The sequence below is a fragment of the Hylobates moloch genome, unplaced genomic scaffold (assembly GCF_009828535.3).
Source record: "Hylobates moloch isolate HMO894 unplaced genomic scaffold, HMol_V3 SCAFFOLD_3, whole genome shotgun sequence".
Taxonomy (NCBI): Eukaryota; Metazoa; Chordata; class Mammalia; order Primates; family Hylobatidae; genus Hylobates; species Hylobates moloch.
In genome coordinates, this window is record NW_026652278.1 from 143,445,805 (window position 1) to 143,464,242 (window position 18,438).

General features: G+C 33.2%; 1 protein-coding gene across 9 annotated transcripts in view; it reads right to left on the reverse strand.

The window, feature by feature from the left end:
• Positions 1-18,438, reverse strand: part of FBXW7 (F-box and WD repeat domain containing 7) — a 224,941-nt gene that overhangs the window by 23,817 nt on the left and 182,686 nt on the right. For all 9 annotated transcript variants that reach the window (XM_032148323.2, XM_058436825.1, XM_032148312.2 and 6 more), the window contains 3 exons: positions 16,533-16,615; positions 13,417-13,558; positions 4,003-4,137 (listed from right to left, as the gene is read on the reverse strand). In XM_032148323.2, coding sequence (XP_032004214.1) covers positions 4,003-4,137; positions 13,417-13,558; positions 16,533-16,615 — 360 coding nt within the window. The remainder of the gene's footprint in view (positions 1-4,002; positions 4,138-13,416; positions 13,559-16,532; positions 16,616-18,438) is intronic.

The following is an 18,438-nucleotide window of genomic DNA, read 5'->3' on the forward strand; positions in this document are numbered from 1 at the left end:
CTGTAATACCAGCACTTTGGGAGGCCGAGGTGGGTGGACCACTTGAGGCCAGGAGTTCGACACCAGCTTGATCAACATGGTGAAACCCCATCTCTACTAAAAATACAAAAATTAGCCAGGTGTGGTGGTGCACGCTTATAATCCCAGTTACTCAAGAGGCTGAGGCATAAGAATCACTTGAACCCAGCAGGTGGAGGTTGCAGTGAGCCAAGATGACGTCGTTGCACTCCAGCCCAGGCGACAGACCAAGATTCTGTCTCAACAACAACAACAACTCATCATTAATTACATATTTATTGAGTATATTCAATATACAAAATACTCCAACCAGGCAGTATTCAGTTTAATACTACTACTGATGAATGATAGTGAAAAACTTTTTGTTAAATAATTACTTTTGGTATATCAGAGAAGACCAGTATTATGTAGAGAAGCTGAGTCATTTAAAATAAAAAGGTGTAACTATATTCAACAATACTCACAAATATATAATCTCAATATTGTACTTAACAGATACTCCAAAAGCCACTTAATTTGGGAATTACCAATCAATCAAAGCCTAGGCAAGTTCGCTTTGTGTCAGTATAGCAGTAATGTGATGTTACCATTACTAATCTATGTGGAATTGTAATTTAACATAGAAGCTATCAGGCACAAAAATATTTGTGCAAAAGAGATGGTAATTAATGACCAAGATATTTATCTAAAAACAGAAAAAGTCTATTCTTTTCTTTGCTTTAGTTATCTAACTGAAGTAGAAACCAGGTAATTTACAGAAATAGTCAATGGATCTTAAAGACTAGGAAACAACAAATCCAGAACAGCTTAGATTTCAAAAGTACATCCCCAAATCACCAGGTAAAATTTCCAGCATTAATAGTGATTATGAGATCATCTAGTCCAGTGCATTAAAGAGAAACATAGAGAAATACTAAGGCACTAAAGAAAGTTGAAGTGCTAACTCTACAGGTTACTGGCACACTTTCCTTAAAAGCAGTGAAGACACTAACTCAACCAAGAACTTCAACTTATTAAAAGTTTGCCTATTTACATCTAGCCAGTTCCATCAAAACATCTAAGCAATACAGAAAATACACAAAGCAAAACAAAAAAATATGAATTTAAAAATCAGAAAAGGTGGTTTAAACTAGAGAAAAAGTAGAGCATAAATATGCTGTCAACAAGGTTATGTCTTACAAGGTTTTGAATTAAACTGCCAAGCCAAAAAGAGAATAGCAATTAGTTGCATGATTCTTACTATGTATTATGAGGAGGAAGTATACCAGTTCCCTCAAAGGAGGCAAGGTTTTGTCATGTAGGGCTCTAAAAGGGACTGAATGTCCATATTCCCTCAAATTTCTGTTGAAACCCTAACCCTCAATGTGATGGTATTAGGAAGTTAGGTGTTTGGAAAATAATTAGGTCATGAGGTTGGAGTCCTCATGAATGGAATTAGTACTCTCATAAAAGGGACATCCCCCCCTACCACCACCCCCACCTCGCAAAAAAATTACCCAAGTGTGGTGGCACATGCCTGTAGTCCTAGCTCCTCAAGAGGCTAAGGTAGGAGAATCGTTTGAGCCTAGGAGTTTGAGGCTGCAGTGAGCTATGATCATTCCACTGCATCCCAGCCTGGGCAACAGAGTGAGACTCTGTCTGTCCAACCACTATGTTAGGGAGTTATGGGTTTCTTATAGCCAAGTTAAATGGTCCAGTTAATGCTGCTTTCTATTCATTTGTTTTAAGGGTAAAACCCAGATTAGTATTTCTTCCTAAAGATCACTTCTGCCAGAGAAAAGCTCTTGAATTGAAACCTATTTCAGATAATTACCTTTTCCTTGTCCAAATCTGTAAGAATTGCTTTTTTTTATTTTTCTCTATAACCTATATAAAAGACAACCACATTGCACTTAAAAGGTAGCCAATATTTTCCCAGACTTGCTATATTTCAGTAGATTAAACTAGTCAAGGAAAAAAAAATTTTTTTTAATGTTGGCTAATCCTCTATTAAGAATTTCAGGTTTCGCTCTAGATCATCTACTAAATGATTATGATTTTCTTGGTATTCACTTATAAAATAAAGACAATGCTATTCATCACAAGCCTCTCATGTGAAATTAGTGAGACTTCTGTCAAGCTTTTTGAGATTAATAAGTAAATGCTTGTAAACAGTTTTGAGATATGTCCAAAGGAATTATAAGAAAAATAAGTCCATTTCCCAACAAGAAGGTAATAATGTTTTAAATAATAATACTTTGTTTCCGAGAAGATAATGTTTTCTATACCATTATTTATCCACATAGACAATAAAGCATTTTTCAAAATAGGAAATTTTTTTCCTGGTAGTTGAAAACAAGAGGGAAACAGAGATGATATGCTAAACCAAGGCTCTCCCTTAGTCTCCTATCTAACTAATTTCACTTATTTTTCCCCAGGCAGTCTTTAAAAGAACACTTAAACTGAGAGAATCTTTATTGGATTTACCCTGGTTATTGATTATTTGTTTTTAATTCTTAGATTTTTCAAAATACTTTCATATTCTGATCTTAAACAACATTTTGTCTGTTAAGAAGTTATTATGGAAATTCAAATAAAGCAAAACAAACCAAAAACCTCACCATTATTAGAAATAAGAGAAAAAATGAGACTATAAGAAAGCCTGCATTTTAACAAAAATGATACCCTCTAAAATACGGAGGATATCACTAAGTAAACTACAGAGAATATATCAAAGGTGAATAAAATCACTTTCAGTCAAATACTTATGTAAGTGTTTCCCATTATTAATGCCCTTCTGGAAGCAAAGAGAGCTGACGTCACTTTCAAAAGCCAAATCTATTCAAAGGATTCAGTTTTAGAATGAGCTAGCAAAAATAAAAATTTTCTTCTGGGCCAAAGTCATTTTTAAAAAGCACTCAGTAGAAAACACATTTCAGGAAGAAGAGATTTTCTCCACTTTGCTTTTCTCTGGAGTTATGCTTAGTTCCACGCATTAAATTTGATACAACTATTTTATTCATATCCAATGTGCAATTCTAATTGGGACTACCTTTAACACCATTAGGACATCTTGAATGATAATCTTAAAAAATGACTTTTTTCTGTTCAAACTTGAAGTTTCAGGATCATTTGAAATGGTATATTAGTATTTTATATTGTCTTCTTAGCTGACATATAACTAGTGGCATATACATATTACTTATGAAAATATAAATCATGGTGATGCTGATTATTTAATGTTATATTATTTCTGTTCAATGACAAAATTACTAGGTCTATAATATCAATAAAGGCACTATATCTAAACTATGCCTTATAGTTATGAATGCCCATATAATCAGTCTATGATAGTTTCAGCTTACATAAAAATATAAAAAGAAATAGGCATAAATAATTCCCAAAGAAGTGCTGTTAGCATGTAATTAGTATGGGAAATCTATTATTTGTGTAATGGAGATGGGGAGGAGAATGATTAGAAAAATATACACATGTGAAATTATAATATTTGTATTTAAAATAATTACACAATGTAAGTAACAGAGAACTAGAATTCAATAGAATCATAAAACTATTGGTCTTGAAGGGACTTACGATATACAATAAAATAAGAGAAAAAATATTGCTATTTTAATATGGTCAGAATTTTAAAAAATCTACTACCATGAATATACCAAGATAACTAAAGGTTGGGCTTCAAATAACTTGGCAAAAAAATCTTGGTAAATAAATAATCAAATTAGTGAAACTCAATAGTTACTCTCACATATATGACTTATTCAAGTAGTGGAAAGGAGTTACTTAGTCCACGTGCATACTTTAATCTGGCAATTACATTATTAAGTCATGGCAATTTATCAATTTACAGCCCTCTTTACCACTAATTAAGAGTGTCAAACTGACAATACTGAATACTATAATTAGCATGACAATGTTTAAAGGTGGTAGCTGTTGAGTTATATATTCAAATAACACCCAATGAAGAATGTAATTGATAATCTTTACCTCTTTAGGGAGCAATGAAATGAAGTCTCGTTGAAACTGGGGTTCTATCACTTGCATCATATGTTTTACTTGTGTTGGTTCACAACTATCAATGAGTTCATCTAAAGCAAGCAATTTCTCTGGTCCACTCCAGCTCTATCAAAGAGAATTAGAAATTTTTATTGTTTTAACAGATGTCCCAAATTACAGGCTTATAAAGGAAAACTCACATCTACACACAACCATAGCTGAACAAGGTAGAATTGCATAAAAAGTGGCTCCTTATAGTGACATTTTTTCCACAAGGCATTGAAGAAGGCATTTAATTTCATCGCTTACCAACCACTTTTATTTTGTAAAAGGTTTAAAAAAAATCATGTTTGACAGAAAATTTTTTTCATTACATTATTATAATAGTTATATGTTCATCTACCACCAAGTCACTAACTGACTATCCAAAATTTTATTCCAGAAATACCATTTTGGGTTACTGAGTAAATAATAGAAAATTTTGACAATTTCTCTACATTCTTTCTAGTAAGCACCATAAAATTAGATGGTTTTAATAAGGCACTCATCTGAAAGGAGATGAGCAGCATCGTTCAGAGAAAAATTAGTAACTGGATATATTACACATTTGACAACTGTCTTCCACAAATTAAACAGGCTTTGATTTGTTATGTGAAAACAAATACACAATAGAAAACAGAACAATAAAAACAATAAACAACAGAAAATAGTAGCTGATAGTGGTAAAATCAGAATATAAACAAAGGCCAAAAGAGGATAAGAAAGAGATACACCATAAAAACACAAAAACACACAATTATGCTTCAGAAATAAGAGTTCCTTTAAATGACATCAGGGTATTATCTTAAAACATCATCCCAGTGAAGAACACCTGCACAGAAAAGCCATGGTTCTTAAAAGGAAAAACTAAAATGCCATGTGAATAATTCAAAATGTTACAATTTCACACATTTAATTAACCTCATAATACTTAAATGAAAGAACATTCTTAAGCAGGCCTTTGTTTCTGCAAATCTATACTGATTTAAGTACCATTTTAAGAATTATTGTGTCCACTTTAGAAGTGGGTGAATAGAGAATAGGTGAGGTTTTCAGCTAAAAAGATCTGGATTTTGTCATTCGATTTCTTGTCCAAACAAGAAAACCTGATCCAAGACATGAAATATATAATAACTGACTGGATATATTAAGGATATGAGGAGCTGTATTTGGAATACTTTTTAAAGTATTTACCCCTGTGGAATCTACAATGAACTTCTTCTCTTCTTTCTTATCACAAAGTATGTATTAAATTGGCAATACCATAAAACATTTCAATGGTATTTATTTCCATAGTATATTCCATTTTACCACCTAATGTTAAGGAAATACAGGTTCCAACCAGTTGTGTCCCTTCCTTTTGCTTCTACAAATACATGTATCCAGAACATTCACCTTGAGTCTTACATTGTACCTTTTTTGGTCAGGGGATTTATTATACAAAGAAATGTAAAATACTCATAAACATGTATATGTACACATGTGACCAATTAAAAGCAGTTAGTTTGAAGTTTAATTATCTTGTTTGGTTTCTCTCACGTAACTTCAAACACTGGTTTAAAACTTACCTCTTTGACATAACTGATAGTGATCAATCTCCACTCATCTCTCTCCATTTGGTATCAACAGAACAAACTCATTAATTTATTGATTCACATCCCTCACAGGATTTGAGGTGGGTTTTGATAATATGCTATTCCTCTCCATCTACATCATAGACAATGCATGGACACTAATATAAGGACATGCTCATTTTGAGTGATGGATAACTATGCTGACTTGATTAAAATGTAGCTTTAGGCCAGGTGCATTGGCTCATGCCTTGTAATCCCAGCAGTTTTGGGAGGCAGAGGCAGGAGGATCACTGGAGCTCAGGAATTTGAGATCAGCCTGGCAACATAACGAGACCCCGTCTCTACAAAAAAATTAGAAATCAGCCAGGCATGGTGGAATGCGCCTGTAGTCCCAGCTACTCAGGGGGCTGTGGCAGGAGGTCAAGTCTGCAATGAGCTATGATGACGCCACTGCACTCCAGCCTAGATGACAGAGCGAGGCTTTGTCTCAAAAAATAAAAAATAAAAAATAAAGCTAATATATGAGACATATCTTTTATCAAGGCTTTTGGAGGACAGGGTGTAGAAATTAAAGAAGACAGGACAGATGAACAGATGATAAACAACTAATTCAGACCTTAGCTAAGTATTTGAAACTGTGTCAGAAATTTCCATATATTTAAGAAAAAGTACATGGAAAAAAATTATGCCTGTATAACAAAACATATCTAAGACTTTAAACAATATTAGAAACAATGTATTTTTATTTTGTTTTAAAGAATCTTTAATAAGAATCGAAGACAATTTAAAATGTCTCAATTTAAATTATCTATACACTCAGCAGATGTTACTTCATGTTATTTTATTAAAAAGTATACCACCGATAGGCCGGGCGTGGTGGCTCAAGCCTGTAATCCCATCAATCTGGGAGGCCAAGGCGGGCAGATCATGAGGTCAGGAGATCGAGACCATCCTGGCTAACACGGTGAAACCCCATCTCTACTAAAAGTATTAAAAAAATTAGCCAGGCGTTGTGGCAGGCGCCTGTAGTCCCAGCTACTCGGGAGGCTGATGTAGGAGAATGGCGTGAACCCGGGAGGAGGAGCTTGCAGTGAGCAGAGATCGCGCCACTGCACTCCAGCCTGGGCGACAGAGCGAAATTCCATCTCAAAAAAAAAAAAAAAAAAAAAAAGTATACCACTGATAAAGATGAGTAGCAAAAGAAAATGAGACTGTTTCCACTGACCACACATATTCAACTGTCCTATTGTTTAAAATCACATCTCCTTGGTGATTCTAAACAAAGATCTGGACCATAAAAACAGCTTTCCTCTCTCCAGCCTGGAGTCCTTCCTGAACTCCAGAACTGTATATGTTGTTGCTTTTTCAACATCTATTTTTGGATATGTAATTGAAACTTAACATGTCTATGATCTTTCTCTCCAAATCTGTACTTCCACAGTCTTCCTCATTTCAGTAAAATAAACTCTATTTTACTAGTTACTCAGGCCAAGAAGTCTTTGGTCATTCCTGACTCCTCCCTCTCTTTCACCATCAGATGGTTTTGATCCAAATGAACTCATAGCCTTAAACTTTAAAATATATCCACAATCTGACTATTACTACACTGGATTGAGCTACCAGTATGTGTCACCTAGATTATTCCTGTAACTCCCTAAGTGGTCTTCCAGCTTTTTTTTTTTTTTTTTTTTTTGAGACGGAGTCTCGCTCCATCGCCCAGGCTGGAGTGCAGTGGCACAATCTCGGCTCACTGCAAGCTCCGCCTCCCGGGTTCATGCCATTCTCCTGCCTCAGCCTCCCGAGTAGCTGGGACTACAGGCACCCGCCACCACGCCCGGCTAATTTTTTGTATTTTTAGTAGAGACGGGGTTTCATCGTGGTCTCGATCTCCTGACCTCATGATCGGCCCACCTCGGCCTCCCAAAGTGCTGGGATTACAAGCGTGAGCCACCGCGCCCGGCCGGTCTTCCAGCTTTCTACCCTTGGCTCTTCGTTCTATTCTCCACACTATACTCAGTGCTACTGTTAGAAAGTCTTAAACCTTCTTAAAACCTTCTAATGGCTTTCCATTTCACCCAAAGTAGAAATCAGTCCTTAGGTTGGCCTACAACATACTACTTTCTCATTACTTTTCCTCTTATTTACTCTGCTCTGCCATACACACTCTTTCTGTGCTGTAAACACTCCAGGCACACTCAGCTTCACAGCATCTTTCCTTGCTGTTCCTTGGAACATTGTTTTCCTAGATACCCACATGCCTTGCTTCCTTACTTCCTTCCCTGAGCAACCTCTCTAAAATTGCAACCAGTTCCAAACTCATCCACCTCATCCTCTTCTGACTAGAATGTAGGTTTCATGAAAAAGGGCTTTTTGTCTGTTTTATTCACTATTGCATATCACACCCAAGTAGGGCCTAGCACAGAAAAGGTGCTTAATAAATATTTACTGAAAAAATAAATGAATCCCAAAAGAATCAGGAAATACTATCTCTAGATTAATGCTATCATCTCAACTCTATCTCTAGAGAGTGTTTCTATTCTTTATATTTGATGGTATCACTAGGACTTGCTTGCTTATTCTGGCTCCAAGAGTGGTTTCAAATTTTGTAAATATACAATTTAGCAGCAAGGGACATATACATTAACATGAAAACCTTGCAGCTAATGACTATCTACGTGTGTGTGTGTGCACGCATGCGCATGCGTATGTATATGAAATAACAACCTACAACAACAATTAACGAAGAATAGTTGAGAGATAACTGAATTGGGGATCAGGAAATAATTTTAGGAGATACTGTCATTATAATTAGGTTACAATTTAACCTCTTCAGGCCTTAGTTTATCTACAAAAGCAGAGTGTTGGATAATTCTTTTAATTATTATTTTACTGCTACTTGAAAAGTGGTTGTCTCAGAAAAGAGAAAAAAAAAGTACTTCCTTTGGCCTTTCATGGTAGTCACATTGGAACATTGAAAGGGAGAGGAAAAACATTCCAGGTTCAGAAGCAAATTTTAATTTAAGGACAAAATTGCAAATGCAAATTTGAAAATTCCCCATGGAAGTGGTGTTTTATTTCAGGTAAATTAGAGCACAGAGGTAGTAGAGAAGAGTAGAAGGAGCACTAAACTGCAATCAAGAGCTTGGGCTTCAGCAGGAAACCCACTGTAGAACAACATGGAAGTCTCTTAATGAGTCTGAGTCTCAGAGAACCCACCTACACAAGTGAGAGGCTTGATCCAGGCCAGTGGTTCCCAAATGCCAATCAAGGATAGCAAGAATTACTGAGTTGTAGAACCCACCAGCAGATAGTCTGATTCAGCAGCTGAAGACATTTTATTTTTTAAATAAGCAACTCATCCAGTGTTGATGTAGATGATTCATAAAGCAGCATTTGGGAACCACTGGTCTGGATGATCTTTAGTGTCCCAATTAGATAGACTGTTTTATGACCTTGGGTAGTACTGCACCTGAATTTCATGTGGTAAAGAACTCACTTCTCTAGCACCTCTAGCACATGGTTATCCAGTCTGCTTGAACAGTCCCAGGATTCGAGTAACTTATTATCTCCCATTCTACTGTGGGCCAGTTCTAATTGTTAAGTTTAACTTAATACCAAAATCTGACTCAAAGAACATGATTCAGGTTTTACTTTCTGAAGAAACCAAGAATGAGTCTTTTCCTACTTTTACACAAAAGTCGTTAAAATACTAAAAACAGACATCACATTTTCTCCTGGTCTTCTCTAGCTAAATACATGACTTTCTTCAAGTCTTTCACACAAAACAAGGTTTTTAAATCACATGTCCCAAATACAATTTCAAAGTAATAATAAATTCAATTTTTGGCACTATCCTGTAGGTTTTAATCTTTTGTTGACTAGCGAATAAGATGTAAATAAAGTAGGTTTGAGAACATGTACAATTTCTAAGAGTTCCCATGAAACCTAATTAAATCTTTCAAAGGAGAAGTTTTTTCTCCATTTTTAATATCAAAACACATGTATTTTATACTTATCATTTTAAAATATTTTTAGTATAACATCTTTTCAAAGTACATAAATAGCTTAATTCCAATATGCTTTAATTAAAATAATGTAAAGCTAATGACATTTGTGTAAGGTTAAAGTTCTTCCATATCACTTTGTCTTTGATCCTCATAGCAATACTGTGAAGCTAGTGTTAACAGTCCCTTTTTAGATCTGAGAAAATTTCTGAGGTCCACTAAGATTATTTCTCGACCAAGGGAAGAAACTAACATTTATTGAGTCTCCAATATATTTCCAAGTATAACTTTAAGCAGATGTACATGTTTTCTCCCCTTTGACAACTTTTTAATGTTATGTGTTTTATAGAGTGTGAAAATAAAGGCAAGAATGGTTATATATTAATGAAATTATTGTTTTTAAGAGACAATGTCAAAATTCGAACTAAGAACTTGTCCTTCTAAGTCATCTGTGCTGTTCTCAAGATGCTTCTGAATACAAATTTCAATATAAAATAATGTTCATGTAATTAATGTCTTTACCTAGTCTGAAAATTTTAAGCAAAAAACCATTTATTAGCACCTGAATGATATAAACAAGCCAAACAAATGACCAACTCGCTTTCCCTAAATTAATCTGAAGCATCAATCTGACTGCCATACAAAGTGGATCGATGGCTACTGAAAATTCAAATGGTATAAAATTTCTATTTTTTTTTGGTTTTTGTCTTTAATTTGCATTTCTATTTTCCAGTGGCATTCTGTTTCATTCCTCTTTTATGCAAAATGGAATATCATTTGTTCATACTCAATTTATAAACAGAGTACAGAGTACTTTGTCAGAATAGATGGAACTGGACCAAAACAATGCTGTATCACTGCCTTACGAGCAATAGCAGAACAGTAAGGGGACAAGCTCTCCCATACTGCTTATTATGCAACAGAAAAGTCATCATGAAATGCCCCCACAGCATATTTGTAGAAATCATGCCAGTTTAATTATCCCTCAACTCTCTCACATAGGTCAACTCATGACTTCCCACTTTATTATGAAATTGTATCTCTACAAGTTAGACATTAAAGCACTGTAAGCCTTTAGGCAAGTGAATCATTTCTAGTTACTCTGGGACCAGCCCTGAAAATAAAGGGCAGTGTACAACAATGAGGCCTCGGGTGTGTCAGAGACAGACATGGTACTCAAAAGATGAAGGTCCTGATCTACCTGTCTAGTTGACCTTTCGTTGCTACAGATTTCTTTGCCACAGAATATTTATCTGAAAAAAATATATATAATACTATACCTGCAGGGGTAATTCCACATGCTATTCCTGTTAACTAAGAACACGTTTTCTTCACTGCACCTACTCCTTTAACAGGACCAAAAGCTAGTCTAACATTCTTCGGCTTATTGAATAAAGTTTTTTTTTTCACATTAACATTTCTGAAATTGGAATGCATCTAAAAAAACTATGGTGTCTCAGATTTGATGAAATACAGTATGTGGTAACATTTGGACATTTTATTTAAAAAGCATGAGCTAGCTAAACAAGCAAACGGTGTACAATGAACTCTCTAAAATATCCTGACTAAAATAAAGCTGAAATGCCTCTTCCTATAGATCAATACTATAGAGTCCCCTTAAAATTGAGAAATATCCTAGATAGCAAGCAAAGAATATTCAGGTATTCCAAAACGTTGGAAAAAATGAGCCCTACCACAGAAAAAGCAAATCTTACTCTGAACTACCTTCTGAAAAGAAATAAGCCTTTTCATATAAAATAAGCATTTTGGAGGTTATCTACAATGATAAAACTATTGCTAATAATGTAATTTTCAATCATATTGGTATTTTCTTATAAAAATGATATGAAATCAGTGAAATCATGTGATATGAAATCAGAATGATATATGCTGTTCACACTACATGCATGTGTTAGCATGGCAACACACAACCATATTCCCACCTCTTTGGCTTAATCAGAGATGATAAAAATCTTTAAATTATTTTTTTAAGGCTATACAAGTATCCGAGTTTTATTTTCGCCTCTTATTGATGGATAAATTTCCTTTTAAAAGGATGGAACAAAATTAAAAATTTAGAATTCTGAGGGTGTGCATAGGAAAAAATAAAAATCAACTAACATTTAACAAACCATCATGAACCAGAGGCAAAATAACTCAGGAGGAGGGGTAGGAATAATCCCTGAGGAAAAGGTAAGTTTAATCAACAAATGACTATGAAAATGAAAACTTAAAAAAAATTCTTTGTAATTACAGTGGCTTATAACATTTTAATAACAATAAAATGTAACTTTCATTCCTCTAACCCAGATTCTTTAGTACCATTGACATTTTGGGCTGGATAATTCTTTGGCATGAGATCGTTCTTTGTATTGCCTCTACTTACTAGATGCCAGCAGTGTCCTGCGCCCCATCCCCTCAGTTATAAAAATGAAAAATGTCTTGAGACACTTTTGTCTCAACCAGGGGAAAAACTAATCCCTGTTGAGAACAAGGCTTAAATCTTTCAGTTACCAACCAAACAAAGGTTATCCTAGTTTTGCAGAAATCACCTGAAGGGTAGAAAACAATTTTAAAAATCCATTTAAAAGCAATACTGCTCCAAGTTAGTTTTCTACCTACAGAAGAAAAAAATTGACACATTTATCTCATATTCATCTAGGTATTTAAAATATTAGGGTTTACAAAGTGAACACCTTAAAAATCTGAAACACTAAAACTCAAGTAAAGTATCATCTTTACCAACGATTATTGCCTTATGCATTGATTAAATACCTAACCATTCATGCAGCCAGAGGTAGGGTAGTATATTCATTTTACATTACTATGGAGGCTAATATCAGATATCTTTACTTTACATAATTTATATTATTTATTATTTGCAATGAATAATTGAGTAAGTACTTAATCCTTGCCATGTATTTTGCTAAACACTTGATTTATATGCATTATCTTACTGGAAGAAGAGATAAACCAATGTAATATCACTATCTTAGGTTATAAAATTCATAATATTCAGGGTTTGGTTGTAACCCATCTTCCCTGTACATGTCCAAAGAATATAAATACTATTAAAATATAGTAATCAGGATTCAAGCCTGGTAAGCCATATACAAGCATGGCACTGAAGAAAATAACCTGTATTAACTCTAGCTAGTATGGTTCTTAAATTACTCTTAAATGCCTAACTTACAAGCAATGCAGTTTAGAAAACTAGACAACCCAGAAATTCAAACAAAGGAGAAGACGAAGGAAGGTCTTATTATTTAACAAGCAATAAAAACAATGTCAGTGTACAGTTACACAAATAAGTATTGGACTTTCTCAATTATGACACTCAAAAATTGAGTTCCCTTGTTTTTAATAGCATTTTTAAATTGAAATATACAGCACATAACATTCACCATTTTAAAGTGTATACTTCAGTGCTTCCCAGTATATTCACCTTGCTGTGCAACCATCGCCACTATCCAATTCCAGAACACTTCCATCACCCCAAAAGGAAAATCTGTACCTATTGGCAATAAGTCCTTCTCCTCCCCGCATTGTTGGACAACCATTAATCTACTTTCTGTCTCTATGGATTTGCCTATTCTGGACATTTTATATAAAGAGAATCAACATGTGGCCTTTTGTGTCTGGCTTCTTTCACCTGGCAGAATGACTTCAAAGTTCATCCACAGTATAGTAGTATGTAAAAGTGCTTCCTTCTTTTTTTATGGATGAATAATCCCTTATTTTGCAGCAATTAAGTGAGGCATTTCAAGTACTATGTTTAGATATGTCACCTGAAACATTTTTAGCCATTCCTGGAGGCCTGTAGGTGGCTGGACAGATGTAATTCGGCGTCGTTGTTGCCCTTGGCCATTGGCTGCTCTGAGGTCCCCAAAAGTTGTTGGTGTTGCTGAACATGGTACAAGCCCAGTGGTACTACAAAAAAAAAGAGAAAGGATAAAAGGAAAAAAACAAAAGTGAAAGCAAAGATAGATACTTATTAATAATAGATTCTAGTACAAAGAATAATGATCTGGTATACTTCAAACATCAATTCAATTAATTACATTTCTTCCCAGAGATCACAGGTACACAAAACCTATTTGCTATTCTTACAGTAAATTTCCTCCCTCCTACATAACACCTGTTATTATCCCAGAAATTCTAATTGCAACCAAATAACAGAATCTCCATGACAAAACTGCAAGTTGTTAATATATACAAACAATGTTAAAATATTTCCTTAGAACATACAAGTCCCACTTCCCCTACGACTGGTCTTCAGTGACATAAGTTTAAATTTTCTTTATAAAAAGGGTTGTGATACTTTACTAATGCTTTAAAAAACTCATAAAATACTATGTTCAAATGTTTTGAATTTCAGGAATCACATTATTCCTTAAGTTTGCCTCAGATGCCTTCAAAATTGTCTATAATATTTCTAATTTTTTATTGCTATTTATAAAGCTTGGTCTGAATAGTTGACAGGACTCAGTGTTGATTAAAAATACATTTATTCAAAACAGGTAAGTATTAAGAACTTACATGCAAAACTAAATAAGATCATCTAAACATTTTTATACAATAATTTAAATTTTGAGATTTAACTATCTCAAACAAACTTGAAATTCAATTCTGCCACTAGTAAAATGAGGACGACTAGATGATCTCTCTAAAATTGTCTAACTACCCTAAAAATGACCAATTAATAACAGAAAGAATATATAACTATATTACTAATGTATTAAACTTTCCTTTCTAATTTCTGCACGTAATTAAACTAAACTCAAGGTAAATATTGGGTATCCATTTTAAAGACCTTGGAAAAAAAGCAGCAGGAAGGTCTGGTTTAACGAAATTATATTTGAAAAGAAATTCTCACTCAATTCATTGAGCTATGTTGACTCTTTTAAATTCAAAGAACACTTACAAATTGCATCATAATAATTAACAATCAAACTCTGATAAATTACTAATGAAACAACTCCTCCAGCTTTTTTTCTATCCAGCATTATTTTGTTAAAAAATGTATCTCAATCACTAGATTTTACAGAAAAGTCTTCTTATGTACTCCCTTTAAATCCTCTGATAGTATAAATCAAAGACAATCTTAAATGTTAAAATCAAAGACAATCTTTAACATTTAACAATTAAATCTATCTTTCCTTCTTTCAAATTCAAAGGTAAGTTCTATTTTCTTTTTCTCCAAAATAAAATAGGATGTGTTTATAACGAATTTTTGATGGAAAAATCATAGTTTTATCTTATTAGCAAATCTGTCAAAAATATCACAAAATATCAAATATATACCTTCCTAACCGAGAGTCTCCAAAAAAACATGGAAATAAATATGCTGTTTGGTCTAATTTTGCTTTAACAAAATTATATATTAACAGGCTAAAAATAAAACTTCTGCCTTTTCAGTTGCTTTGTCAATATAAAAAGTGAGCAACTAAAGACAAATTTTACTAAAATGTGTTCTGTAATAAAAATTCAGCACTCATTTATTTATTCTAAGTTGCCTTAAAAACAAGTGAACAACGTAATACCTTTGTCCTGGTATCAGCCATATTAATAGAAGACTGACACATTTAAAAAATAGCATTAACAGTTAAACATTAAATGCAAATTTCTCATCCAAGAAATACTTTATCATGACTAGAAGGGAAAAGCAAAATGAAGTGAATGGTTTCACTTCTCTCTATCCCTCCACACCCTCTGGTGGAAGTCCCAAAACACAGTAAAACTGTCAAAAGGCAAAGAGTAACAGGAAGGGGAACAGTTAACATAAGAAAAATCACACAGAAAAGCAGCTCCTGAATAAGTGATAGCTTTATTTTTCTCTTCTGTATTCTCTCTTCACTTTTTGAATGTAAGACTATTCCAATTATGATGATTTTCAAATTTCATAAAGCAGCATTTGAAAGAAATATTTTTTACAACTGAAATAAAAACAACCTATTTCTCTGTAAGAGGCACAATCTGTAACAATGTTCAACAAAAAATTATATCTGAGCAATGTTAATTTTATTGCATCTTATAGAATAAAAATAACTAAATCGAAATATTTTGAGAGAAAGGAAGAAATGTCATAACCATGAAGTTCTTATGGCTTCTACTGTTAACTTTCAATCATTTCTTTTTAAAGCTGGCAATTATACAAAAAATTCTGTTTTAAAGATCAAAAAAAAGGTCTAAGATACTTCTGTCATTTAAATTTCAAAATACAACATTCCAAGTGACATTCAAAGCCACTTTTAATTGGCTGGGCAATAGACATCGTGCTTAAGTTAGCCTAATAACTGTGAGAGTGGGAAAAGTTTTACACTGATGTAAAATCCAAAAATAATGGGGACTGAAGTAGAAAAAGATTACAATTATATTTCGTTGTTATGGAAACTATTCTACTGGTATAGAAATGTATGTGTTAAAAACTTAAGACCTACCAAGCCCATAAAAGAAAATTTCTAACATATTAATTTCATGAAATAAGATTTAGTTAGTAATTGTTTTATTTCACTGCTAATAAATGTATCTTCAAATTTCCATACATAAATGTCTACCCTAGAACAGCTGTTGCTATAGCAACAAGACACAGGGGCTCATATTCATATTTTATGGTTTACTTTTTAGAAATCCTTAAAAATTGTAATTTTAAATTTTTGTTCACAAGATAATTTCTGCTTGTGTCATACTTCAAAATGTGTCAGTAACAAAACATAAAGTAAGGTGGTATTCCTCTTCTTATTTAAAATGATATAGTTCTCAATTTCCGGTAATCTCAAAATGTGTTAAACAGTCAACCGTACTAGTAACATTATTATCCTACAAGAATAAACTAAAACACTTTCAGAATCAACTCTAAAAAACTGAGAATCATGAGATAATCAATCATTATATTTAATATTACCTTGTATATTCTGAGACTTTGCATGGTTTCTTTCCCAAAGAAAAAGAGCGGACCTCAGAACCATGGTCCAACTTTCTTTTCATCTATAAGGTAAAACAAACAAGATATGTTTTTTAAAAATCGTCTAACTATCAAATCTTGAGTCAGCATGGTTAATATTTTAAATTCTTAAATTTTCATATGCCTACAATGTTAATTAAATATATAAAATAAATGTTTCATAGTTTCTTCTATTTGTTCTACTTTGTTTTACTCTGAATGGAATGGAAAGGTGAATTTTTCCCCCTAATATTTTATCCAGAAGAACACTGTGTGATGATTTGAAAACTGATATTCATTATATATATATTCCTTGAGGTAATATATCTTTCATGTTTTCCAATTTAACAACCAACATACGGAAAAATCTCATGCTAATCCACACAGAAAATAATCATATTTAACGTGCCTTCCTCGTGAATCATTTTTCTTTAAAAACATGTTTTTAATACAGATAAAATTCAAAATTATAAAATCAGAAATAAGTATGAAAGTAACAAACTCAATTTTAAACACTCATACCACTATAAAAGGGTAAAGAGCAGTATAAATAATCTTGAACAGTGGTAAGGCATAAAGCAATTAATATGGGCAATAAGGACAGTTTTAAAAAATAAATCAATAATAAGAGAAATCTGGAGATAGTATAATAACACTGAGGGAAAAAGTTGTCAATTGATATATATACAGAATATAGCTCTATTGACAGATACTCAGGACAAAATATTCTAACTTGAAAAGCAACAACAGAAAGGTTTTAAAAGAACCAGTTATGCCTCTCTATAAGGTGTATCCAAAATCTACATTTTAAGGTGTTTCATTATGCCATGCTATACTATATTCAGAATTGTTTCTTGTCAACATCAATATTGAAATATTTTTATGTGACTATATGTATATTTTAAAACTACAAAATAAAATCTGTTAAGATTCGACTTTTTCCATTTCAACAACTCCTTTTTAAGATTTGTGTCCACTAATTAATCACTGTATTACTGCAAGTTATAGGACGAAAAACACTCCAAAGTGATAGAGAGCTATCCTCATGTTTATAAGTAGGTAAAAATCCTTGCTTTGCAGCAGCCTTATTTTCCTACCCCTTGCCTTACATGGTAACATCATAAGACAGCATGATACAATATAAATACTAAAGAGACTAAAAATGTTTTAGAGCCCCACTGAATGATAAAGGCCATGTTTTTGTCATCACGAAGAGCTTTCTAAAATACTGGGATGATCTTCCGATATTAGGGGCTAGAGGTGAGAGTATAACAAGCTCATCTACAATTTATACCTTAGTTCATGACATACCTACTGGAATTGATCTGGCTGGTTTCTTCCCTTCAGAAGTTTCTGTACTCATTACAAATTGTTTTAAAGTGATTCCTCTCAGAAACCATTATTTTCTTTCTCCAAATAATTTTATTAAAAAGCAAATATAAATATAAAAGCTGAAGTATATAGGTAGCCACGTGTTTCCATGTATATAATTTATAGATATATATATATACATACATGCAAATGAATCCATCAGGAAGGTCAGTCAGTACAGACTATGTTAAAAACGTTTTTTGATAACTTCCACAAATTCTTATCTTCGTAATTAGGAGAAACTTTGATATTTATTCTAATTAAGTTTGTAATACTGGCTTTCAGAACTTCCCAGGATACCTTGTAAAAAACATTGGTGCAAATACCATTTGCCACTAAAAGCAAACTTTATTTCCATCTTAGAAATCCTTCAATGAATAAACATGCCCAAAATGTATATCAAGGAAACCACTGAGAAAGGATTTTATTTTAAAAATATTTTATAAAGGAAAACACCTTCTATATGACTATAGAAGTCTTTTAAATACTGTACTGT